Here is a 26,135-nt window from a genome sequence, read left to right on the forward strand (position 1 = left end):
CTTACCACCTCCTGCCCAGCATGATCATGTCAGTAAGCAGGAGTCACTCCACTCCTGCGAGGGCCCAGAGGCTGCCCATTGTCCCACCAGAGCATCGCCCAGCCCCTATTCCAACTGGGGAGGCTCTTTGCCCGAAGTCTCCCTGGCCCCAGGCTGCCCCCCACCACCCAGATCCAGTTCTAACTCCTTTCTGATCAGAGCCCAGGCTGGTCCTCAATGCAGCCCCAAAGCCCCGGTGGCCCTAGATCGTGCCCAAAGACACCAGGCCTTCGAGTCCCACTCAGCCCGGCTTGTTCCTATCTCAGCCAAGGCGGGGATCCTTCAGGCTCTGACTGGGAACTAGGCATATTACTCTGCAGCTGAGAGTAGAACCAAATTCTTGAATCCCAGAGTTAAAAATACCAAGATGTCTTGAGAGGTAAAGGAAGTTCTTAAAAAAAAAAAAAAAAAGTGTTAAAATCGAAGTTAAATTTATATGGGGTTTGAAAGCACTGGGCATATTCTTATAAGAACTCTGCCAAGGGTCCTTAGCGCTTCTAGGGGAGGCAGGCCGGTCTTTTATGGCGTGAAGGAGTACTGGTGCCAGGCGACAATAGAAGCAAGGTGCTTAGAGGGCGTGGTCAGGCGTATTTGCTCAGGCTCAAAAGGAAAATCGGTTATTCCCAGTAAGGATGTTTTTCAGCTTGCAGGTGAAGCCCCAGGGGGTTGAAGGGCTGGCAGGAAAGGCAGAGGTTTGCGGCAGAAGGGCTGGCCCAAGGGGGCTGAACGGTGGCCGAGCGCCTCCTGGCGGTGAGATGGTGACAGGAACTGCAGAGAACGGCGAGGCGCTCAGGGCTCCATCTTTGGCCAGGAGATAGGGCGGCGGAGCTGGGAAGGAGTTTCGGGAGCCAAGGTCTTTCAGTGCAGCTTTAGGAGGGGGTGGAGGGGCGGCCTTCTGCGCAAGTGTGCCGGCCGCGCCCTGGGTGCTGGGAGGAGCACCCTGCACGGTCCCGCGCTGAGATCTGGGTCCCTCTCCTGGCTTCTGGAGAGGAGCTGGCGACGTTGCGGGTGCGTCTGTCTTCTGCTGGGGGTAGGTGATTTCTCCAGTTACCTCGTTTATCCAGAAAAATGTATCTAGAGTTTTCTTCCCGTGTCCAAATTGACTCTTTGACATAGCTACAAAGGAGAAAATGGAGACAACACGGGAGCGTCCTCAGTCTTCCATACCGAGGACGGAGGGCTCCACCTACAGCATCAAAGGGAACCATCAGCCACTGGGCTTCTATAAACCACCTGTGCTAGCCCTCTGTCATCCAATATGCTCCAGAAATCTTTCCAGGACCAAGAATAGACCTACCTGGCGGCTCCAATGAATTCTAGGACCTTTTTTTTTTTTTTTTTGGTAGTACCCGTGGGTCTTATGGGATCTTAATCCCCAGACCAAGGATTGAACTCCTGCCTAGCAATGAAAGCACAGAGCCCTAACCACTGGACCACAGGGACTTTTCTAGGTTCTTTTGTTTCTTAATTAGCTTTTCAAATTTTAAAATTTTAATGAAGTATACTAAAAAGTATACTTTGGGGGCTTTCCTGGTCCAGTGGTTAAGAACCCGCCTGCCAATTCAGGGGACACCGGTTCAATCCTTGGTCCTGGAAGATCCCATATGCTGCGGGGCAACTAAACCTGCAAGCCACAACTACTGAGCTTGTGCTCTGCACCAAGAGAAGTCACGGCAATGAGAAACCCGTGCACTGCAGTGAAGAGTAAACCCCAGTCACCACAACCAGAGAAAGCCCACAGCAAGGAAGACCCAGTGCAGTCAAAAAGAATACGTAAAAATAAATCTTTTTTTAAAAAAAGTATATTTTACATCTTCATCTAGTTCAGATATACTTGTGTGTGTATATGTTTGTGTGAATGCATGCATGTGTTTGTGTGTGAATGATTAGTAACAGTTTCATAATGTCAATGGTTATGTGCCATGGTCTCTGATATTTTCTATGCAATTGGGTTCCCCCATAATCTTTAAGAAAATGCTCGTTGCCATTCCTGAAACTTATTTTATAAAGGAAGCAACAATGATTAACGAATGATAGCTTCAAAAACGCTATCTTAGATTAACAAGAGAATGGAGTATGCTGGACCTTCTACAAAAGAAAAAAAAAATCACTCTTACAAATTTTACAAACACATGACCATGTATAGTCAGTGGAAAGGCCCCCTAAAGATGTCCTTGCCCTAATCACCGGAACCTGTGATTATGTTTTATTATATGGCCAAGGTAACTTTGCAGATGTAATTAAAATTATGGGCCTAAATCTAGGGCATACTATCCTGTATCACCTGGGTGCCCCAGCCTAATCACTTGGGCTCTGGAAAATAGAGAACTTTTTCTCACTGGGGTCAGAGAGAGAGAACAGAAGCAGCAGAAGACAGACTAAGTATGAGAAGGGTTCTACTGCCATTGCTGGCTTGATGATGGCAGGGGCCAAGTGAAGACCATGAGAAGGAAATCAACTCTGTCAACAAAATGAATGAGCCTAGAAGTAGATTTCCTTCAGTCTCCAGGTAGGAGCCAAGGACAACAAAACCTCGATGGCAGTCTTGTGAGACCCTAAGCAGAGGAACAAGCAACACTTGCCAGTCTCAGGCTCTGTGAGATAGTAAATGGCTCTTGTCCCAGCAGCTACATTTGTGGTCATTTGTTACTGCAGCAACAAACTCACCATGGGAACACTCTTCCAGGAACACTGCAAGAGAGAGGCTTCCCAGCTGGTTCTTTCTGAGCTCAGGGTAAGCCTGCCTTGGTGCCGGCCTCTTGGCCAGTCTGGGGACTCCTCTCACTTTCCTTGTCAGTATTGATCATTGCTTTACTTTCGTTGGAATGGACAGGGACTGCCACCCCTGAGAAACATCAAGTTACACTACTGAGAACGTCAACGAGCTTTCAAGATCCTGTCCACAAGGCCATGGAGAAGTCAGCATACTGGGCAGGATTCCCAGAACCAGGGTCGCTTGTAGCAAGGGCACACTGTGGGTTGAATAGGTAGGGGCTGGCCAGGAACTAGGGGACTAAAGGCTGTGAACGATTTGAAGCTCACCTGTCAGAAGGTGCTGGAGGGAGTCGTCTATGGAAGGAGCTTCAGAGAGAAAGGGCCATAGAAGACTGGGGGCTCCTAGCAACCTGATTATTGTGTAAAGTGCTTCCCATCCTATCCCAGTCCAGATTCTACCTAGTAACCTCAACTCTTTCCAGCAAAGCCATACACACACCTCACCCCTTCTCCGGTCCCCTCTGTCATAGCACCTGGAATCCCAACCTAGAGGTGTCCCTGACAGCTGCCCTTCCCTTTCCCATAGTTGCCAACTTGTGCCAGCTCCACTGCATGGCTCCTCAAAGCAGCATCTGTTTTCTCTAGGATATAAGCCTATAGACAAGGGGCATGTCCTCCTCTGGCAGGGTTAGTTCATGTTTAGTGTAGTGGATGCCAGGCTAGAAATTTCTCACAGATCTACTCCCTACTCAGCTGGTGTGGCTCACCCCTGGACCCAAACTCTCTCCATGGCCTCAGCTCCCTGAGAACTAGACCTGTTCCCCATGGTGTCTTGTTTGCCAGAGCAACACATCATTTTGTTTCGAGCAGGACACATCGCTTCCTTCCTTTCCATACATCAGGCATTAATAAGTGCTGGCTTTAAATATCTTTTGGCTAAATATAATTTTCAAGGACCAGGGACTTCCTGGCAGTCCAGTGGTTAAGACACTGAGCTCCCAATATCGGGGCATGGGTTTGATCCCTGGTCAGGAAACGAAGATCCCACATACCCTATGAAGGAGAAAAAAAAAATTTCAAGGACCAAATTATGTCAGAATCACTCTTTTTTGTATATGTGCATGTCTAAACTTTTCCTCTTTCCTTACAGAGAAGAATAATTAGCTGTCTGTCTAAAGTCAATTCCCTCTTATTTTTTCCTGTCACATTTTATCTCTTTTCCCTCTCCTGAATATGTGAAGGATTCACTCATCAAAAAAACACATTTGGATGTTTTATATATATATATTCTATGAACATTTAGGTTGGATGAAGCCAAAATTGTCTAAGAAAAAGGAAAGAAATGTTACTAAAGTATTTCTACTTATAAACATTAGAAAGTATACTTGGGAGTTTCCGGGCTGGTGGACACGTAGAAATGCTGGCACATTGGTCACTCAGACGGGACATGGATGCTACCCTGTGAGCCTCTTCCATCTGGCTGTTCCTGGGTTATATCCTTCTATAATAAACCAGTAATCTAGGGGGGGAAAAAAGTATATTTACCTAATAGCCTTTGTAACTATTATGAGATAATAAGAATTTAAAAGAAAATCTATTTAAAAGAAAAATAATTTAAAATCAGTTTAAAAGAAAATCTGGTATGATTCAGTCTTCATTAATTTATCATTTAAAAACATGTTAACACAATATTTTGGTTTGTCTAAGACCAAAAGTAAATTTCTCATGATTCAAACTTCCTATATTTCTCATTCTGGTTTCATTAGTTAAATCTGTATCCATTATATTCCATTCTATAACTTAGTGGAAAGTAGGCTTCATCCAATCCATTGAAGATCTGAAGGAAAAAAAAAAGCTCTCATGACTGTCTTCAGCCTGTAATATCAGTCTTCTCAAGCCTTTGGCCTCCGACTTAGACTGGAAGTGCAGTACCAGCTCTCCTGAGTCTGGACTTCTCAGCCTTCATGTACACACATATGTTGGCTCCATTTATCTGGACAACCCTAATAGAGTCTTTTTAAATGACTACATTAGTAGAGGTTCCTTTTTTGTCACCAAACTATTCTGCTCCCAGTCCTTTCAGCATACACTTAAATCCTGTTGTTAGCAATTCCCTTGCATAGATCTACTTCTCTTTTTTTTCAAAAAGACATCTTTACAAAATGTTCATGTTTTTAAAGATTGCAGAAATAAATTCACCCTTAAAAATAAAGACCGCTCCTCAAAATTAAATTTCCCAGAAATTAAAGTTCACAGGACTAAAACAATTGCCCTTGCCCAGGCACATTAAGCGGCAAAAGCAGAGAGGTACATATTTACACTGGTCGCAAAGGTGCTTTCCTCCACAAATTGCCTTGGAGGGTCCATGGTGACAGCACAGGGCGAGCGCTGTGACTGGCTGAAGACCTTGATGTCATAAAGGCCAGCTGCCGGCACCAGAGAATAAAAGGAGATGGCCGTGGGGCAGGGAGGGGATGACCAGACTTCAGCCACTCCTCCTCCTGGTCCTTTCCTTGGAAGTCCTCCTTCCCTCAGACCCACTGAACATGGCCTTGGAACCCACGTAGCATTCCAGTCCCAGGCCCGAAGTCTTCTCACTGCCCCTCAATCAGACCCACCTTTTTCACCCAGCATCTAACAGCTGAATAGCTGCTCAGATCTTGAAACATACTCCAACCTAGAAGGTAAGGGCTTTCAGATTTTACCAGGAAGGATGGTCACTTCACACCTCCTAAAAGAAATAGAACTTACAAATGCATAGGAAACAGCCTTTGGCAAACAAGGGTGTCAGTTATTTAGACCAGGAGTGGAGACACATTGGACTGAAGGTCTGATCAAACCTAAAAATGAATTTTGGACAGTTTAGGAGACCTCTCATTTCTGGAAAAGCTTCTGAAAAGCTGTACCCCCACAGGGTACGGGGTTAGTTCACTGAAGCCCAGGGACCATGGGGTTCCTTGCTGTGTAAGGGGTGGATGCCTCCATTGCCCACTGATGGAGAACTCACTAAGGTTTTCTCTCCCCTCCTGTAGATGTCTAGAAGTCAGGTGGGGTCAAAGAACAGGCCTCTACCCACATTTATGTGGGTAAATGAAGTCACAGCACAAGTCACCTACCCCACGTGGAAGCCAGATCCGCCAGCACTGTCTCCTGCTTGTCTGCTGAACCTGGCATGTGAACCCCCATCTGGATGCGGGGCTGGGGATGTGGTTCCCCCCTGTCCCAGAGGCCCACCTATTGTCCCTACACAGACATGGGGTCCAGTAGCATCCCCTGCTTCTGCCTCTCCGAGAAAAAGTGGCCCAAAGAGCCCTGGCTACTCTCCAGGTGCTGACCAGGTGCCTGCTACTCTCAACAGACCTGCATCGCTGCCAGATATAGGCCCTCCTCCACTTTGCAGGCCATCCATACCACCCCCTCAGCCACTGCCCGCTACGTTCCCCTCCCCACAAGGCACTGTCCCAGCGCAGGGGCTTTCCTACTTTCATGATTTGTCCCTGAAGCTGACATCCTTCAGCCCCGAGAAAGTCATCTTCCAGGTGGTTAGCCTTACTCACAGGATGCTCCACAGGATCCTCAGAGGCCTCCAGCCGGACACTAATCATGACCTGGTTTGATCTTTAAAATTTCTCAAAATCTAATTTTGAAGGCTTTCTTCAATTCTTTTTATCATCTTATATACATATAATTATTTTAGATAATTAAAAAAATAATGTCCAGTGTGTTAGTCTTTGGCTACTACGTGTTTCCTGTTTCAAAAAAATATATGATTATTCAGAAAATGATGAGGGTATACACTGAAAAAAGGCTGGGACCTAGAGTCTTTCACTTCAGTAGTCCTATAAAGAGATAAGCCTTCTACCATTGAAAATGAAAGGAATCCAAACCATAGGGAACATTTAGTGGCCTCTGCCACACCAATCGGAGAAGGCGATGGCACCCTACTCCAGTCTTCTTGCCTGGAAAATCCCATGGACGGAGGAGCCTAGTAGGCTGCAGTCCATGGGGTCGTGAAGAGTCAGATTGAGTGACTTCACTTTCACTTTTCACTTTCATGCATTGGAGAAGGAAATGGCAACCCACTCAGTGTTCTTGCCTGGAGAATCCCAGGGATGGGGGAGCCTGGTGGGCTGCCGTCTGTAGGGTCGCACAGAGTCGGACACGACTGAAGCGACTTAGCAGCAGCAGCAGCAGCCATACCAGTTGCATATGGAATCTTTCAGAGAGTTGGAGACAGAAACACAAGGGAGAAGAAACAACAGAAATATAAAGCAACCAAAAAACAAAAGATACAACGGCAGTCATAAGTCTTCATATATCAGTAACTATCCTAAATTTTAGGTGAATTAAATTCACCAACCAAAAGACAGGGTGGCTAGATGGATTAAAACACAAGATCCCATTATATGGTGCTCCCAAGAAACTCAGCTCTAGAGACAAATGCTGAAAAATGTAGTGTGAAAATTTTAAGAAATACACAGCCACATCTTGATGGTCAGAAATGAGTACCTGCAGGGACCCTTTCAAAGTTTTTATCCAAACTGCCTCTCCCAACTTTACATCTTAAATTAACATCATGCCCTTGTCTATGAAACAAAACCAAGCAAAACAAAATCCCTAGAAACCCCCTGTCCCTTTCTAAATTAGTGACTGCATGGGTTTTATTAATTTGTGGGAAAAGTTGTAGTGATCCTTCTGGTAAACAGCAGGTGGGCAACAAACAGAAACACCTCTTCTCATAGTCCACTAGACCATAAGCAGGTTCGATGAACCTGCCAGCCTCTTGGTACCGGTACAGTAAGAGAATCTGGGCCCTGGTGTGGTACAAGGGAGACTCCCTATTGCCAACAGAAGCACTTGCCACATGAAATTCAGGCTCACAAAAAACCTCCTGAGCTATCTGTGACCCAAATTTTAGTTGTTTTTCCACTTCACTTTCTAGGATTGAAACACAAAGGAACCAGCGTTCAGAGCAAAGAAACACAGGCCTCAGACTTGCTGCCATCCTTAATTTCCTCATTCATCAGCTTTCCTTAAAAGACCCAAATCCCCATTCCTCTTTTTAAATCGATTCCTGCCCTCACCCCTGATGGCCACTAGCAGACAGCTATTTCCCAATGGATGAGAGAGATTCCTTCACCTTCCTGGTCATGGTTGGGATGAGGTTCACATGATCATCCATACTTGGTCACGCAGGTCTCCAGCCGCCACTTCACCTGAAGCTCCTCACTCCCCACATCTATTGAATCTTTGGCTTTGTCACTGCAGTATGTAGTGCACCAGGCCAGGCGGTCCTGGAACTTCTCCAACTCGCTGGTCACCAGGGCCTGGGCTTGAGCCAGAGATGCATGGCAGTGCTCAATGCACTGGTGCACTTGCTGCATGGACGCCTGGCTGTCTTTGCAACAGCCAGTGCTGCACCGGAGCATGAGGCCCTGCATCTTCCAGATATTTTCCCTCTCCAGACTCTTCACCATGGAGTCCACTGTCTCCTGCACTCGGAGCTGCTGCAGCTCCACCATGGCGACCCGCGCGGTTCCTGGCTGTGCCAGCGCCCATGTGGACTCAGACTAGACTTTCTGCTTATATATAACTTCTATTTCTTTTTTTCTCACGTGACTTTTTAATTGGAGGCTAATTACAATATTGTGGTGGTTTTTGCCATATGTTCACATGAATCAGCCTTAAGACATAAAAGTTCCTGCTTATGTTCACATTAGACTGCACCTTGACAGAATAAGCTTCTCAGCTGTGGATCTGATGATAGAACATTTAAATGTATATAATTAATTGTAAATGGACCAAGAAGGAAAACCTGTGGATTTTCCCAACAACTTTATACTTCTACGTGAATTAAGATTCATGTGTCCAACTATTATGTGGAAATATCTGCGTGACTCTAAAAGCACGTTTCTCTTGGATTGCTGATGTCAGTACTTAGTATTGTTCTATATACGTAATGCCTCCTTGGACTGACTCTCACCAAGGGAGAATCTTCCATGGCCATTTTAAATAAGCCACAATGATGTATCTGAAGGCAGTCTGTTTTCTGCTCTCATTCAAATCTTAAGTTGCAGAGGGAAAACACCCATACTTAGACCAATTTTTTCTACCTCTATTCAATATATTTATCAGATTCTTTAATTCACACCAATAGGAACCATCTATTGAAACCACATTAATATCCTATGAATCTTAACCTGTACACCTGAGATGTACACGTTCTCCTTGCCTTTAATAGTGATTTAATAGTGAAAGATCTGATACAGATTTAATAGTGAAAGGCATGAACTGATGTGCTCCCAGGTCATTTGGGCAACAAAGATACCTCAATCATGAATGTAAATGGAAGCATCCTTGCCTTTTTGCCTTTTTAATTGGTTCTAAGACTCCACTGTCTGGTTTCCCCTGTGCTCTGTTGGGGTCTTATCCAGGTCACTGCTCCATTTGAGGCAAATCTGGATTCCATGCTGTGTTTTGTTAAAGTCACTGCTCCTGCTGCTAAGTCACTTCAGTCATGTCCAACTCTGTGTGACCCCATAGATGGAAGCCCACCAGGCTCCCCCGTCCCTGGGATTCTCCAGGCAAGAACACTGGAGTGGGCTGCCATTTCCTTCTCCAGTGCATGAAAGTGAAAAGTGAAAGGGAAGTCGCTCAGTTGTGTCCGACTCCTAGCGACCCCACGGATTGCAGCCCACCAGGCTCCGCTGTCCATGGGATTTTCCAGGCAAGAGTACTGGAGTGGGGTGCCAATGCCTTCTCTGGTTAAAGTCACAGATTTCCCTTATTAAATTTATTAATTTATTGAACCTTGTAAAATAAATGTTCATGAAGAGGAATACTCTTAACTGTGTTCTTAATTTTGAGAAACTCTTCCTGAGACTTTCATTGAGTTCATTACAGCAAGATAAGGTCAGTCAACAGCTATTACGTCAATGGGTAAAACCAACTGATGACATAATTCACACCTTTAAGTGACCATCTGTCTACAATTTAACACAAAATTTCCTCAACAAGTATTATCAGCCTCAAAATTTTAAGTCAAATATCCTAGGAATTTTAAAAATACTTCAGCAAAGTTGCATCATTTATTAGCTTATTATCTTTCTGCTTCAAACCTGCCCTTCTAGAGATGCTCTGTGATGACGGGATTGGAATTCTGCAATCCTCGTCTCTGCCTTGCCTGCTGGTTTCATTAGGTTCTGCAATCAATGAGTACGAGAGAGAAGCTTCAATACTGGAGGATGTGATGACTCATTTTGTGTGCCAGCTTGTCTAGGCCACAAACATTAGGTCAGATATTACTCTGTAAGGGTGTTTTTTTGGATGCGATTAACACTTAAATTGGTGGGCTGTGTGAGTAAAGCAGATTACTGTCCATAATGTGGACAGGCCTGTTCTTATCAGTTGAATGCTGGAATAAAACAAAGACTGGCCTTCCCAGGCAACCAAGAATACTCTAGCAGACTGTCTACCAACTTCACCCGCAACATCAGCTCTTTCAGGTTCTACTGCAAACAGCCTTTGGGCGGAACTGGAATATGGGCTCTCCTGGATCTCCAACCTGCTGGCCCACTCAGCGAATTTTGGACCACATGAGCCAATTTTATTCTATTTATATACACACACACATATCCTATTGATTCCGATCCTCTGGTGAATCCTAACATAGGAGGAAGAGGAGACTTGTTCCTTCTTGCTTTTGGTGGGCACTGCTTTCTGTTCCCAATGCTTCTTCCTTCTGCGGCAATTCCTTCTGGTAGTAGCAGGAGAGTCCGGCCCAGCTGTGCTCTCCTTCTCACAGGTCTGAATTCAGTCCCACAGGGGTTCACTTGCAATGTCTACCTAATCTTTTAACAGTTCAAACCACTCCTCTTGGTTCCCGCTTTGTAGCTTGCCCTGTAGAGGTGGAATCAATACAATACCACCATCTAAAACTGGTTCAGATGCTGGAACTAATGACATCACAACATATCAAAAGGTTATGAAAGTTTATTATTCACACAATGAGGGTCCGTGGTGACAGCAGGACAGGTACCAAAGTCAGGTGGTTTGCCTTGAAAAAAGGAGGGGTGAGTGGCTCTGGTTTTTATTGTGGTTAGGGGTGAGGATTCCAGTACAACTGAAAAGCTCAGGGTTGGCATAAACCTGGTCATCTTGAAAGCTGAGACGGTGTGCTTGGGATTTCTTTTCAGCTTGTCCAGATGCAAGGCAAAATGCGGGCAGAGCCTGAAATCCGTCGGTGGTCAAACATCCACAATGAGGCCAGGTTCTCTCTCAGCTCCTCCAGTTGTGGGTGGTAGCTCCTCACAGTAACTACCTCCATGATACCTTAGCTTTCTCTTTTTGCCTTTTTACTTAGAGAGATCTAGCGAAAAATTCTCTGCAAATTTTTTGTTAAAATAACTGACATGGTTTCTGGCTCCTGACTATAACCTGGCTGATAAAAGGTTCAGCCTCTTTGCTCTTCTTAGCTGGCTTAGCATTAACTTAAAAAGAAGGGTGTTTGGTGTGTAAACCTACTCACTACCCGAAAAAAGAGCAATGGATGATGAACCATCTTCCATCCACAGGATCCCAGGCTACAGCTTCTGATATCACTTGTTATTTTTAGGCAAGGAGGAATTAAAGGAGACACAGCGTATAACATCCTTTTAAATTAAACTGCAGGTCTTGAAGATTACATGTCAGTACATGGAGAACATCCCCACTCTTTCTAGCTGCTGCCTGGTTTACCGCTGGGGATGTTCCAGACCTGTCGATCCACTCCTTGACTAGGAGCCACTTGTGCTGCCCTCCATTTCTGTAGGCACGGAACCTGAAGCCTTGAGAGAAGGGATGGCCTGCTCTAGGAAACACCACATAAATGGCAGAGCCAGGATTTCTAAAAAACCATGAAATGGCAGAGCCCATGCTTAAAAATACTTTTATTTTGAGATATCTTAAACACACAGTTAGAAAAGAACCCATCACATATCCCATTAAATCAACATGCGGACCCAACTACATCAACATTTTAAAAGAAAGAAAACACAACTGAAACCTCCATGTACCCTCCCTGCTTCCATCAGCAACTCCTGCTCTGGGAAGGCAGAGCATGGCTTTCACACATCATTCTAACACAGGATTTTACACTCTTCATCTCATATAACTTGAATCACAGGAAATATATTATTGTGTAAAACAGTAACACTGGCTACCTTATGCCAACAATGCTTACATGCCCGCCACTATTCTAAGCAGTTTACATGCATTAGTTCATTAACTGTCCCCCTCCCCCATCACCCGGTGAGGTTGGCACTACTATCTCATTTTACTGAACAAGTGAAACACGAGTAAGTTTAAATAATGTGCCCACAGATACACAGTATGTTTAACTTTACATAAATGGTGTGCAGCTTCTCCAGCTTTCTCTGCATCATTTTTGATTCACCTATGTTGAAAGATGTAACTCTAGTTCTTTCATATTCACTTACCAAAAACAACCTGTTCTTCTGCTGATGGAAATTTAGGCTTCTCCTAATCTTGCTATCTACACAGTACTGCAATGAATAGTCAGAGACACATTTCCTTCTTCAAATGGAGTTACTTTAGGGTTTATCCAGGAGTAGAATTCTGGGTGGCAGAATATACACAATTTTACCAGATTTTACATATTGCTTGGCACAGCAGTTGTCACAATTTCCATTCCCACAGCAGTGAGTTCCCATGTACCATACACTTACCCACACAAGGGCTTCTAAAAATTAGCCAACTTCATGAGTATAAGATGATCCACATCAATTTACATTTCCTGCACGTTCTTCTCTACACTCACCTCTGCCTGGACTGACAGGTTCTGTCAGCAAGGGTGAGACCAACCACACTGAACACTTGCCTGAAACATCTCCTGATATCCACCCCTCTGTGGAGTCCCAGCCCATCTGGCTCCCACGAGCCCTAATTTCAGTTCCTCCCAGGGAGTGGGAGAACGCGGGCCAGGTTTGGAAGAAGGGGTATGTTCTCCAGGCCAGGCCAGGTGTGAGGTGAGCACAGATGGCCAAGGCAGTCAACTGGGTCCCCTCTGGCTCGGAGACACCAGTGGCTGGGCTCCCAAGTAGCAGGCACGCTTGTGGGCAGTCTCCAGTCAACATTTCACTCACAAACACCTTCGAAAAGTTCCAATCCTGACTTAGCTAAAATAATGAATTCAGTTCTACATTCCTTCAAAGAGGCAACTTTGTGCAAAATCTACTCTGCCTGGAAAAAAAACACCCAAACCTGGCTTCTGGAGTACTCAGTCTGGCTACAATAATGGGAATAACTTTTGGAAACCCAGACAACACCCAACAGAGCAATATACAGGCACGAGGAGAGGTGGGACCAGAGGAGAATGCCTAGAGGGACAAGGGTCAGGGAAGGCTGGGACTGAAAGAGTGGAGACCTGGGCCAGATCAGACAGGAGCGTGGCACTCCACGTGAAAGGAACAGCCCGAGTCAGGTCAGCCCAGGGGCGTTCAGGGAAGACTAATGAAGTTAAATTCAACACTGATTACGCCAAAATGTTTAGTAGTTAGCTCCAAGTAGTCAGACTTTTCCTTTTAGTGAATCTGTACATACTAATATTTCTATCATAATCATATACTACTTATATGATTATTTTAAAACTCAGACTGCATCAGTACAATCCCAAAATATTAAAGGTTTATACCTCAGTACAGAGGGATTTCTGTTGACTTTTACTTCACTCTTTACATTTTTAAAAATCTGACTTGAATGTTTAAAAATAAATATTTATCATTTTATAAAAATGGCAGTAGAAACACCCCTACTGGGGCAGGAACTCTATGAAGTACCAGGTGGCACAAGGAGCAGGGGGATGAAAAGATGGACAGAAAAGGGGTATTTCTGTGTCTATAGTGTCAACTGACATGGGACCTACAGCTCAGTGAAGCTCTGGTCTAGAGATCAGACTCCTAACCCAGAATCTTAGTAAGTCAAGCCTCCTTTTCACCAATCCCAAGAGCTGGGTAGCAGAGTCAGCCACTCTAATTTTAGATGCCAATGTTCAGTGATTCACCCAAGATCATCCTGCCAAGAAAAGGTATAGCAAGCCAGGAACACACACCTGATGACTCTGAGGCCCTTCCCATGACCTTGGGCCCTCAACACGTGAGACTCTGAGTCTGAACTACATTCTGTAATGGTTCAGATTCAGACCATAATCCTCTACTCAAAACTGTCCAAAAGTTCCCCTCTGAGGAAGCCAAGGCCCAGCAAGGACCCATGATGCTCACCTGGCTTGGCCATCTACCTTTCTGGGCTTCTCGCTTCCAGATGGCTCACTTCACTCTGGTTCAGGGGCCTACGGGCCATTCCCTAAGGAGACTACCTCCTGTGAAGGCTCCTGAGTAGGAACAAGGGATCTACGTGGTTTCCTCCATGATCTCCTTTGGGTCCTTGTTCAAATCTGACCTCCTCAGTTGACACCCTCCCTGACCAGCCTATTTAAAATCCCAATCCACCTTCCAACCCAGCATTCCCTCTCACTCTGCTGATTCATTCCATCCACAACACATATCATCACCCCAAATACTACATATCTCATTTGCTTATTGTCTGTAAAGATCCAAGATGGCAGACTTTTTTGCTCCAGTCCCCTGCTGGGTCTCTGGCCCACACGACAGGGCCTGGCATATGGAAGATGCCTGATGCGCTCATTTAGCAGATGGACCGCTGCTGTCCATTCAGACCTGGGGGATGGAGCTGGCGATGGGAGAGCTTCATTCTCCAGATGATCAAGCCCAGGACCCTGTTCTCCTCCACTTGCAGCTGAGACAAACTGTTATGCCCACAGCAAAGACCCAAAGTCAGCTGTGAAGATTGAAGGCACAGCCGGAACTCCCCTGGAGGTATCTGGAGACACTAGTTCTTGCTGCTGGTGGTGCTTTTTAGGTCAAATGGACTAGACACCATTGTAAGTCACACTCAAAGGCAAACTAAGGCTCCAACTGGACCCTTCCCAGCAGCCACAGCCTACCATGCCATGGACATTCTGTTGAACCATCACGAAGAACAATGGTCTCTCCCTTCAGAGTTACAGAAGAAAATCTGGCTGGGGGGAAACTCCAGGCCATAGTGTGAAGCCCACTCCAAGGGGCCCAAACCTCCTTCTGGAATGCACTGAGGCTCTTCCCCAGCATCTCATTTTCCAGCAGTAGGATGGAGCTGCCCTACATTTTTGAATCCTCAGGATTCTCTGCCACAAGCTTCCAAATAAGGATTGGGCACTCTGTGAAGGTCTGCCCCACATCCCCTACCATCAGGGGTTCTCCAGTAGGATAACCAGGACCCCCTCTCCCCAACTGTTAGACCACAAGTTAATCTCTAATATGGTTTTTCATATGCCGAGCCAAGTTTGAAGACCACCTAAAGGTCTTCCCACACACTCTGCATTTGAAGGGCCTCTCCCGAGTATGGAATCTCTTGTGGCTGATGAGTTGTGAGCTCTTGCTAAAAGTTTTCCCACATGTGCTACATTTGTGGCACTTTCCCCGAGTGGGTATGTCCTGGAGTCCAGGGAGTTCAGATCTCTGATCACAAGTTTTCTCATCATCTTCAAGAGGATTCTCCTGACCTGATTTTAATTCATGTAACTTTACCCCTGTCTCCTGGCAGGAAGACAGCCCAGCCACACCATTTTCAGACTGGGCTGCTCTGATGTGTTTTCTCTGATGAATGGAGAGGGTATGTTTTCCAATGAAATCTTTCCCACAGCACTGACATTTAAACGGTCTCTCTTTAGTGTGGATTCTCTGATGATTAACAAGGCGATAATTTCTGTCATAAGATTTCCCACACAGGTTACATTTATAGCGCTTCTCTCCACTGTGTATTCCCTCATGATCTAAAAGACTTCTTTTACGTGTAAAGTTTTTCCCACATTCTTGGCACTGAAAAGGTTTTGCACCAGTGAGGACTTGTGACTGAAGATTTAGAGCATCTTCGCTTTCAGAGTACTCATCCAGTTTTCCCAAAGAGTGAGTCCTCTGATGTCGGGAGAGGTTAGAACTCCATCTGAAAGATTTCCCACACTCTTTGCACTTATAAGGCTTCTCCCTGGTATGAACTCTCTGATGGATGAGGAGGAACGAATGATTGCGGAAGACTTTGCCACACTGGCTGCATTTGTAGGGCTCCTCTGTGGTGGGACTGGTCTGAGGAACTTGGAACGCTCTATCATGACTAAACGAGGGTGCGTCCTCAGGTTTTCTTTTGGTGGCATGCTGCCTCTTATGAACAATGTAGGCCGACCTGTGAGGAAACTCTTCTGCACATTCGTGGCATCGGTATGGTTTCTCGCCTGTGTGAATTCTCTGATGATTGATGAGAGTCTTCTTTCGAATGAAAGTTTTCCCACACTGCTGACACACAAGAGCTTTTTCCATGGTGGGGGCGCTCTGGGGCTGGCTGGAGTTGGAGGTCTGCCTCAACTCTTCTCTACATTTGTCCAGGTCATAGAACTTCTCTTCCTGGTGCAGTCTCATGTGACGAGTGAAGTTGGACCTCCACCTAAATGTTTTCCTGCATTTGGGACATTTATAGGGTTTCTCCTGGGTGTGAATCCTTTGATGTTCAAGAATGTATGATTTACAGTGGAAGGATTTCCTACACTGGCTGCAGTCAAAGAGTCTCTCCCCACTTTGGTCTCTCAAATGATGATCAAAATCTGAATCACAGGTCAGAGCTTCTTCATCCTGAGTAGATTCAAGATATTTCTGCTTAGCATGGGTTTCCTGGTGCAGGCGGTAGACAGACATGCGACGGAAGGCTTTGTCACATAAACTGCACTTATACGGTTTCAGTCTGGTGTGAATTTTCTCATGTCTCACCCGGTTCGAGCTCCACCTGAAGGCTTTCCCACATGCCCTGCATTTAAAAGGCTTCTCTTGAGTGTGGAGTCTCTGATGACATACAAGGTGGGAGCTACGACTGAAGGTCCTCCCGCAGTCGCTGCACTTATACAGCGTCCCCACCACGTGAAGATTCTGCCCGTGTTGGTGATGGGAACTAAGGCTGAAGTCCTTCCCATGCGCATCCTTGGCCTTGCCTTTCAGTCCAGCATGAATTCTCTGATGTAGGCTGAACCCACCCATCATGCGTCTGAGCCCTTTCCCATACTCCTTATAGTCATAGTGGTAGGAACTTCCCCTGAAGTGTTTGCCATAGCCATGTTTAAGGGACTGCTTTCTTCTGGGTCCTCTTAAATACGTAATATGTCTTAGATGAAGACTATTACTTCTTCCTGAATCTTCGCAGTCTTTCCCTGCCCCATGGCTGGAATTGGTCTCTTCTTTCTTAACTCTCACTTGTGTGGGGTTTCCACATCGTTCCTTTAACCCGCTCTTCTGTGCAATGGATTCTCTGAGCCCTGGTCCCTCAGAAACAGTCGCTGCACCATGACATCCTGATGGCATGGCTAAGGTTACTGCTTCTTCCAAAGGTTCAGGTTTTAAGATGAACTTGTCTGTTTTCACATGGAGCTCATCTCCTGACACAAATAAAACATAAGAGAATGTACTATTCTTGGGAGTGCCCTGGTTGCCCAGTGGTTAGAATTCCAGGCTTTCACTGCCATGGCCCACGTTCAATCCCTGGTAAGGGGACTGAGATCCCATAAGCCACTAGGTGTGGTTTAAAAAAAAAGGTGGGGGCGGAGGGGGGACTAAAGAATGTTCCCTTTTCCCATACTTGGAAATACAGAAAGCACCAAGGGACCAAAAAATGTCATGAACTTAGGTGGTGAGGCTTTTGCCTGACTGCCAGTAGCTTTACAAAAACAGTCAGGGATAAGGCAAAACATGGAGGGGTATTCCGGATGACAGAAAGGGGAGAGCAGAAGCAAGATGGGTACACCAGCTGGCCACATGCAGGGATCAAATCCAGGGGAAAACCGAAAGGGTTGAGAAGGGAGTGTTAAACAGCAAGAGAGGGGAGAGGAAGCATGACACGCACACATGACAGGAAGGTCCTCAAGAGCTGAGAGGAAGGGCTTGAGGAGAGCTGGCTGCAAGGGCTGCAAGCTGACCACAGGGGAAGGACCAAGCAAAGAACAGCAGCAAAAGTGGGATGAGGGGGTGCCAGGAGCAGGAAGGGCAGAGCAGTACAGGGCTGAGGAGGAGCATCAGTGAATGGACAAGATGATAGTGATGCTGTCCTGTGGGCAAGAGCTGCTCCTGAGAGGGCTTCTGGGTGAGGGGAAAGGCTGAAAACCAACATCTAAGAGGCCACTCTGGAGGGGAGAAGCCCAAGCACCCAACATTTATTAGCAACACTGCTAAGGCTCTTCCTTCTAGCAAACAACAGAAAGAGTCTCCCACGATTTTCGTAGTGTAAAAGACCTTAAGAAACAGAAGAGCAGATGTGAAAGGAGCAAGACCTGGTCATTTCTCTGGAACTCACCTGCAGGGGCAGCACCTGGATTCCCCTTAAACTGAACTCCCTGGACATTCAGGCCCCATGGCTCCCTTGCCTCCAGCCAGGAGATGAGAGCAGGTTTGGTGAATGGCCCCACTGCAGAAGAGAAAAGAAGGGGATGTGACTGGACAGTAGATGAACCAGGCAGAACTACTCTCCAGGACCCTCTCAGGACTGAGCTCCTGATGGGGAGGAGGGGAAGCCCAGGAGGCCAGTGGAGAAAGTCAGGGCAGGATGCCCAGACAGGGATTTCTTTCTGACAGTTCTGAGCAGAGACAAGATAGTTCAGTTCAGTTCAGTCACTCAAGTCATCTCTGACCCTTTGCGAACCCATGAACCGCAGCACGCCAGGCCTCCCTGTCCATCACCAATTCCCGGAGTTTATCCAAACTCATGTCCACTGAGTTGGTGATGCCATCCAACCATCTCATCCTCTGTCATCCCCTTCTCCTCCTGCCCTCAATCTTTCCAAGCATCAGGGTCATTTCAAATGAGTCAGCTCTTCACGTCAGGTGGCCAAAGTATTGGAGTTTCAGCTTCAACATCAGTCCTTCCAATGAACACCCAGGATTGATCTCCTTTAGGATGGACTGGTTGGACCTCCTTGCAGTCCAAGGGACTCTCAAGAGTCTTCTGCAACACCACAGTTGAAAGGCATCAATTCTTCGGCGCTCAGCTTTCTTTATAGTCCAACTCTCACATCCACACATGACTACTGGAAAAACAATAGCCTTGACTAGACGGGCCTTTGTCAACAAAGAAATGTCTCTGCTTTTTAATATGCTGTCTAGGTTGGTCATAACTTTCCTTCCAAGGAGTAAGCGTCTTTTAATTTCATGGCTGCAATCACCATCTACAGTGATTTTGGACCCCCCAAAAATAAAACTCAGCCACTGATTCCACTGTTTCCCCATCTATTTGCCATGAAGTGATGGGACCAGATGCAATAATGTTAGTTTTCTGAATGCTGAGCTTTAAGCCAACTTTTTCACTCTCTTCTTTCACTTTCATCAAGAGGCTCTTTAGTTCTTCACTTTCTGCCATAAGGGTGGTGTCATCTGCATATCTGAGGTTACTGAGATTTCTCCCGGCAATCTTGATTCCAGCTTGTGCTTCTTCCAGCCCAGCGTTTCTCATGATGTACTCTGCATAGAAGTTAAATAAGCAGGGTGATAATATACAGCCTTGATGTACTCCTTTTCCTATCTGGAATCAATCTGTTGTTCCATGTCCAGTTCTAACTGTTGCTTCCTGACCTGCATACAGATTTCTCAAGAGGCAAGTCAGGTGGTCTGGTATTCCCATCTCTTTCAGAATTTTCCACAGTTTATTGTGATCCACATGGTCAAAGGCTTTGGCATAGTCAATAAAGCAGAAATAGATGTTTTTCTGGAACTCTCTTGCTTTTTCAATGATCCAGCAGATGTTGGCAATTTGATCTCTGGTTCCTCTGCCTTTTCCAAAACCAGCTTGAGATGAGATAAGGCACAGACAAAAGGACTGCTAGGATTCTCCAGAACCAAGTGACAACAAGTGACAACTCAATCAGATAAATCAGCTAACTTTTTTTTGAGGCCTGAATAAACCAGGAACTTGACACATACGACTTTTAATTTTTTACAGTATCTCAGCAGGACAGGCAATATATCCCCATTTTTAAGGAGGAAGACTGAAGTAATGGATTAAGTGATTTGGTTAGTAGTGAGACAGACAGGACCCAGACTCAGGTCAGGACCCCTTCCTGACACCACAATGAGAACTATGGAGGCAGAACTAGAGGCAGGCGGAAGATGGTGACAGTGACACCTTACCCACAGAAGCCATGTTTCCATAATTCTCTAGCATCACATCCCTGTACAGGTTCCTCTGAGAAGCGTCCAGCAATCCCCACTCATCCTGGGAGAAGGTCACCTCCACATCCTTGAAAGTCATAGTCCCCTGGAAAAAACACAGTCCGATGCCTGAGAACCACTCCACAGCTCCCAGCTTTTAGAGTGGGGAAGTGGGGCTGGCTCTGAGTACAGGATGGATCTGGTCAAGGTGAAAGGGAAGGTAATCACCCAGCACAAGAGCTCTGGGCTCCAGGGGGAGAATCTGGTCTCTGGGATGTGAGGTCACTGGACAGAAAGACCCAGGACAAGGGAGAGCTGCAGCTACCCCATTAGGCAGCAACGGTGGGACAGCAGGAAGGCTCAAAGGTCCTGTGGCTCACCTGAGGCTGGGCTGTCACCTGGTTGTCTGCGCATCCCTCCTTCGGGCAAAGGGCAGGCACCTGTGCAGCAGGAGGATCTGAAGAAGAAAGAGCTGTGAGAAAGGGCAGCCCGGTTCCAGTGTCCCACTGAGAAGCCCACTCTTCCCCCCACATAGAGGACTCCTGGGCCCCGCAAGCAGGTATGGGCTGTTTTAAATGCCCATTTCAAATTTCCCCCATGTCTGCTGGGGTCAGGGAGCAGGGGGTGCAATGGGAGGAAAAGTCAGGTACACGTGGGTCACAGAAGGATAAAAAGGACACAGAGCTCAAGGCCAGGACAGAAGGGATTCTAGTGAGAGGACAGAGGGTGGAAAGACGGTATCATAGGAGGTTCGGGAAGTGTGGCACAGGCTGGGATCTTAGAGCCGGGCAGCAAGTACCGGGTTGCCCAGCCAGGAAGTCACGCACTCCTATTTCATAGGGAGGCTGCAGGTGGTCCCCCAGAGCCGAGCCGCTCCTGAGAGGTGAAGCAGGGGGCCATATCTGTGCGGCTCGCAGGGCTCCTGTGCCCATCCAATGCACATCTGGGCTCTGGGCAGGGGCTGGGTCCTGGCAAGAAGAAAATGTTGTGAGAGGATCCCTGTAGGAATCAGAAAGCACACGCAGAGAACAGGCCACCCGGCTGATCTCTAAAAGGCAGAGGCCCAGGAAACGGTGAGCTGGGCCCTTTATTACCTACAGGCAGAACAGAAAGGAGGACCAGAAAGCCCAGGAAGGATCCCCCTCACCCCTCCACCTCCCTGGGCTCTAATAAGGGCCATGCAGAGACAGGTAGAGCCGGATTCTCACTCGACACAGGAAAGCGCCTGGTTGGTCAGTGACAGTACTGCTGTTCCAACCTTGGGTGCTACAGTGATACCTGCCCCCTAGCCCTCAGCCCCACCCCTGGCCTGGAACTTAGAAATGAGAGAAGAGATTCCTCCCTGAGAGGTAAACTGATAATGGTTGACAGCAGAGATGCAGCCGGATAATATCTACCAAGTGTCAGACACTGCTCTAGGTAATACTATGCCAAGTGACCTCAAAAAGGCAGCAAGACTCCCAGACTGTAAACCTGAGTGAAAGAATAATACCACTGGAGCAGCAATGCTAACTGTGAGTGCCAGCTATAGACGCACACAAGAAAAGGTCTCAGGAGCAAAAAAAATGGGCAGTGCCCACGCAAGCCGAGACCTGGAGACGCAGCCTTTGTGCTGGGACTTCAAAAGTCCTGGTCTCTGGAGGTAAGGCTACTCCTGACACAGAAGTGAGCATAGGAAGCTGCAGTCAATGAACTTTAGGTTTTTCTGGTCCTGTGGCCAAAACATTCTCTGTACTGATTTGGATGGATCTTAGCCTGAGGCCATTAAATATCTAAGACACAGCTACAGCCTGAAGAGGATACAGCCATCACAGCAATTTATCTCCTATTCCTCCCAAATCCCACCAAAGGGAAAATAAAGCAACAACAGCACAAATGACTTTAAGGACAAACTCTCAGGCACCAGTTTCTCACATTTTGGTAAGTCTGATAAACTATAAGGGGATTCTGTAATTTCATATGCATCTTGAGTATTTCTGCTCATTTTTTAGAATTTGGTAGGCTTTTTATCAGCCTGTTTTCTGTTTTCAAATTCCTAACTAACTTTCAACCAGATAACCCCTTTCTGCTCATTTGACTATGTTTTCATCGATTTTTAAACCACACACTTTGTCCTACCTGATTTGAATATACTAGAGCCACAATTTTGTACCTACTGTGTACCTTATTTGCTTTAAAAGTTATCTTTAGGTCATTTTGAACATCTCATTGTTTTTGGTAAAAATTATAAATGTTCTTTCAGATTTTAAAAAATAGTACCCAATACTGAGCAAAGAGGTTTTCTCTTTTAACATCTGTTACCATATACTGCTGGTAGACCATGTCAGAGACCACATTCAGAGGATTTATTGATCCAATTTTTATTTTACTTTTAGGGGAAAAGTGTCTTAAACTTTTGTTTCATAAATCTTAAACATAACCTTCATTTATGCATGAATGAATCATATATGAAGAATTACACACATTATATAAAAATTTTTAAAAGCCTACAAAAATGATAAAATACTCCTTAAACACAAAAACCTCAAAGGTAGGAGAAGCACCGAGAGGCGGGCCTGTGTGGGGCAGAGGAGCTCACGGGTGCACTTGAACTGCTCCGCTGCTCCGCCGCCAGCCCCGGGACTGTCAGCTCCGTCCCCCAGCACCAAGCGCAGGACGGGCCCATGGCAGGCACTCAAGGATGTTCCTAGCCCCAGGCTGCCCCTCACCATTCATCTATCCCATCTCCCCCGCACAGAACAAATCTTCAAAAGTTTACTGAGAAAGAGATAAGATGACACATGTAGACTGCTCTTCTAGGTCTCATCAATATGTATTTAGAAACCAAGGATCCTGACACTAACTTTCCTACTTCTGAGCAAGAGATAACCTCCACTTTACACATGGGTAGCAAGTCAAGTTAGGTATGTGGAGATACACTTTGTGTAAGTCAATGTGTCCAAAACCTCATTACTGTTATTTTGGATACTTGCAGACCCTCTTCTTCCTGGAGCTTATATTCCCCTGCAAAGGAGGAAGGAGCTGCCTGCTAAACGGTCCTTGGCTGAGGGTCCAGTTCTTTTCTGTTCCGGTGCCATGGAATGAGCAGGGAAGGCTTCCCGTGAACTCCTCCGTGGTGAGGGTTCAGAAGTCCAGCCCCTCCCCCCACAAGTGGACTCACTGGCAGAGTTCACTGGGCGCCGCACACTGTCTCACACTCACCCTCCACGGTGTCTCATCAAAGTCCCTCTGAAGCTCTTCCAGCAAGGCCACAGCCTCCCCACCACTCTCAGGGTGATGCAGCTGCACCCAGGTCCGGAGCTCCTCTGGCAGGATGCTCAGAAACTGCTCCAGCACCAGCAGCTCGAGGATCTGGGCCTTTGAGAGAACATCTGGCCTCAGCCACCAGCGGCATAGCTCCCGGAGCCGGCTCAGGGTCTCCAGAGGCCCAGAAGACTCGTGGTAGCGAAGCTGCCTGAAAAGCTGGCGGAACAGCTCCTGGCCAGGACGGTTGAGTGTCTGTGGTCTGGCAGCCGGCACTGAAGTGTAGCTTTCATCCTCTTCTTCCTTCTTTACCATCTGAAGGCGTCCTCGCTCCCTGGAAGCTTTGGCCTGAGCTGGATGGACAGCGTACCACCTGCCTGGAGGCATCACTCCTGTTCAAGGTCTTCCCACCAGAGTGCTACCAAGTCTGCATTAGTTGTGGCTATCACTGCTGGGCCCTTGGGAGTATCTTTTCAGCACCGCTGGGGACAACGCCATTTGCTGGGACATGAGAAGTCACTGGCGAGAGACTGAAATAATCACTGTTACCATTCAGGAAAGATGTGAGAAGGAAGGTGCAAGCAGATGCTGTTAGATCATCTTTGGATTTATGAGAAAAGGGCCTATGAACATTTGCATAGTGGAGGCTGTCAAGATCAAGCATACCAGGAAAAGGGATATTTGTGGTTACCAAAGGCAGGGGCGGGGACCACTGGATGAAGGCAATCAAAGGTACAAACTTTCACTTATGAGACAAACAAGTACTAGGGATATAATGTACAACATGATAAATATAAATAACCCTGTTGTACATTATATATAAAAATTGCTAGGAAGATGAAAATCCTAAGAATTTTCATCACAAGAAAAAAAACTTTTCTATTTCTTTAATTTTCTATCTAAATGAGATGATGAATGTGTACTCAACTTATTGTGACAATCGTTTCATGATGTACCTCTGTCAAATCATTATGTTGTCCACCTTAAACTTATAGAGTGCTCTATGTCAATTATATTCCAATAAAACTGGAAGAAAAAAATTTTTTCTTTAAAAAAACAATGGCTGTTTCTACATAATAGAAATGAACAAACCGAAAACAAAATTAAAGAAAACAATTCCATTCACAATTACATGAAAAAGAATAAAATACTTAGAAATAAATTTAACAAAAGAACAAAACTTATACTCTGAAAACAACGAAACACTGCTAGAAGAAATTAAAGGTTTAAATACATGAAAAGACATCCTGTGTTCATGGATCAACACAAAGCACTATTAAGATGACAGCATCACCGACTCAATGGACTTGAGTTTGAGTAAGCTCCGGGAGTTGGTGCCTGGTGTACTGCAGTCCATTGGGTTGCAAAGAGTCAGACATGACTGAGCGACTGAACTGAACTGTCCAAATTAATCTATAGATTCCAAAACATCCCTATCAGAATCCCAGCTGGCTTCCTTATAGAAACTGAAAAGCTAATCCTAACATATGGAGACTCAAGAGACCCACACAATACACAACACAGTCTTGAAAAAGATTAAGTTGGGAACTTCCCTGGTAGTCCAGTGGCTAAGAATTGGCCTGCCAATGCAGAGGGCACGGGTTCCATCTCGGGTCTGGGAAGATCCCAAATGCCTCGGGACAACGAAGCCCATGTACCACAGCTACTGAGCCCATGTATCACAACTACTGAAGCCAGCACCGCCCAGAGCCCATGTTCCACAACCACAGAAGCCGCTGCGAAGGAGGAATCCGAGCACTGCAACTAGAAAGTGGCCCCCACTCGCCACAACTAGAGAAAGCCTGTGTGCAGCAATGAAGACCCAGCACAGCCATCAATGAATAAAAACTTAAAAAGAAAACAAAAACACTAATTTAAAAAGATAAATACACCCCAATCCTCATACCAGCATTATAAAAATAGCCAAGGCATGGAAGCAATCCAAGTCCATTAACAGATGACTGGATAAAGAAGATGTAGAGTATTATTCAACTAAGATGTAGAGTATTATTCAATCTAAGTCCATTAACAGATGACTGGATAAAGAAGATGTACAGTATGATTCAACCTAAAAAAGAATGAAATTTTGCCATCTGCAACATGGTTGGACCTGGAGGGCATTATGCTTAGTGAAATAAATCAGAAAAAAAATACTGTATGTTATCACGTAAATATGGAGTCTAAAAAATATGGGCTCTAGAAAATTAAAATATAATATAGAATCTAAAAAATGAAACAAACAAATGAATTAACAAAACAGAAACAGAACAAACTAGTGGTTACCAACTGGGAGAGGGAGGGGTGGAGGGGCAAGATAAAGGTAGAGGATTAAGAGATATGAACTACTATATATAAAATAAGCTACAAGCATATATTGCCCAGCACAGGGATGACAGCAATATTTTATAATAGCTTTGAGTGAGAATAATCTATTTAAAAAATCGAATCACTAAAAATAAAGAGAGTAAGTTGGAAGATTCAAATGACAAATTTCATTACCTTCTTTATAAAAAAAGGCTTCCCAAGTGGCTCAGTGGTGAAGAATCCGCCTGCCAAAGCAAGAGACGTAGGAGACATGAGTTTGATCCCTAGGTTGGGAAGATTCCCTGGAGGAGGAAACAGCAACTCATTCCAGTATTCTTGCCTCAAAAATCCCATGAATAGAGGAAAGTGGCAGTCCATGGCGTCACAGAGAGTCAGACACGACTTAGCAACTGAGCACATACTTTATAAAAAAGCATCAAGACACCGTGGTACCGGCATAATGACAGACATATAGATCAATGAAAAATAACTAAGAGTCCAAAACTAACCCATATATCTATGGTCTATTTAGTTTTAACAAGTGTA

General features: G+C 45.7%; 1 protein-coding gene and 1 pseudogene across 10 annotated transcripts in view; both read right to left on the reverse strand.

Annotated features, from left to right (window-relative positions):
* Positions 1 to 453: 453 nt before the first annotated feature.
* Positions 454 to 9,251, reverse strand: LOC133235139 (protein FAM136A-like; annotated as a pseudogene).
* Positions 9,252 to 11,666: 2,415 nt separating this feature from the next.
* ZNF445 (zinc finger protein 445) overlaps positions 11,667 to 26,135 on the reverse strand; it is a 61,081-nt gene continuing 46,612 nt past the window's right edge. For 3 of the 10 annotated variants that reach the window (XM_061396180.1, XM_061396182.1, XM_061396177.1), the window contains 7 exons: positions 25,785 to 25,834; positions 23,244 to 23,815; positions 20,842 to 21,010; positions 20,423 to 20,499; positions 20,022 to 20,148; positions 18,196 to 18,306; positions 11,667 to 17,284 (listed from right to left, as the gene is read on the reverse strand). In XM_061396180.1, coding sequence (XP_061252164.1) covers positions 15,114 to 17,284; positions 18,196 to 18,306; positions 20,022 to 20,148; positions 20,423 to 20,499; positions 20,842 to 21,010; positions 23,244 to 23,672 — 3,084 coding nt within the window. In that variant the 5' untranslated portion in view covers positions 23,673 to 23,815; positions 25,785 to 25,834 and the 3' untranslated portion in view covers positions 11,667 to 15,113. Of the gene's footprint in view, positions 17,285 to 18,195; positions 18,307 to 20,021; positions 20,149 to 20,422; positions 20,500 to 20,841; positions 21,011 to 23,243; positions 24,312 to 25,191; positions 25,258 to 25,784; positions 25,835 to 26,135 lie in introns of those variants that run through there. The other 7 variants (XM_061396183.1, XM_061396185.1, XM_061396178.1 and 4 more) reach the window with 4 other exon arrangements.

Source organism: Bos javanicus, chromosome 22 (assembly GCF_032452875.1).
Source record: "Bos javanicus breed banteng chromosome 22, ARS-OSU_banteng_1.0, whole genome shotgun sequence".
Taxonomy (NCBI): Eukaryota; Metazoa; Chordata; class Mammalia; order Artiodactyla; family Bovidae; genus Bos; species Bos javanicus.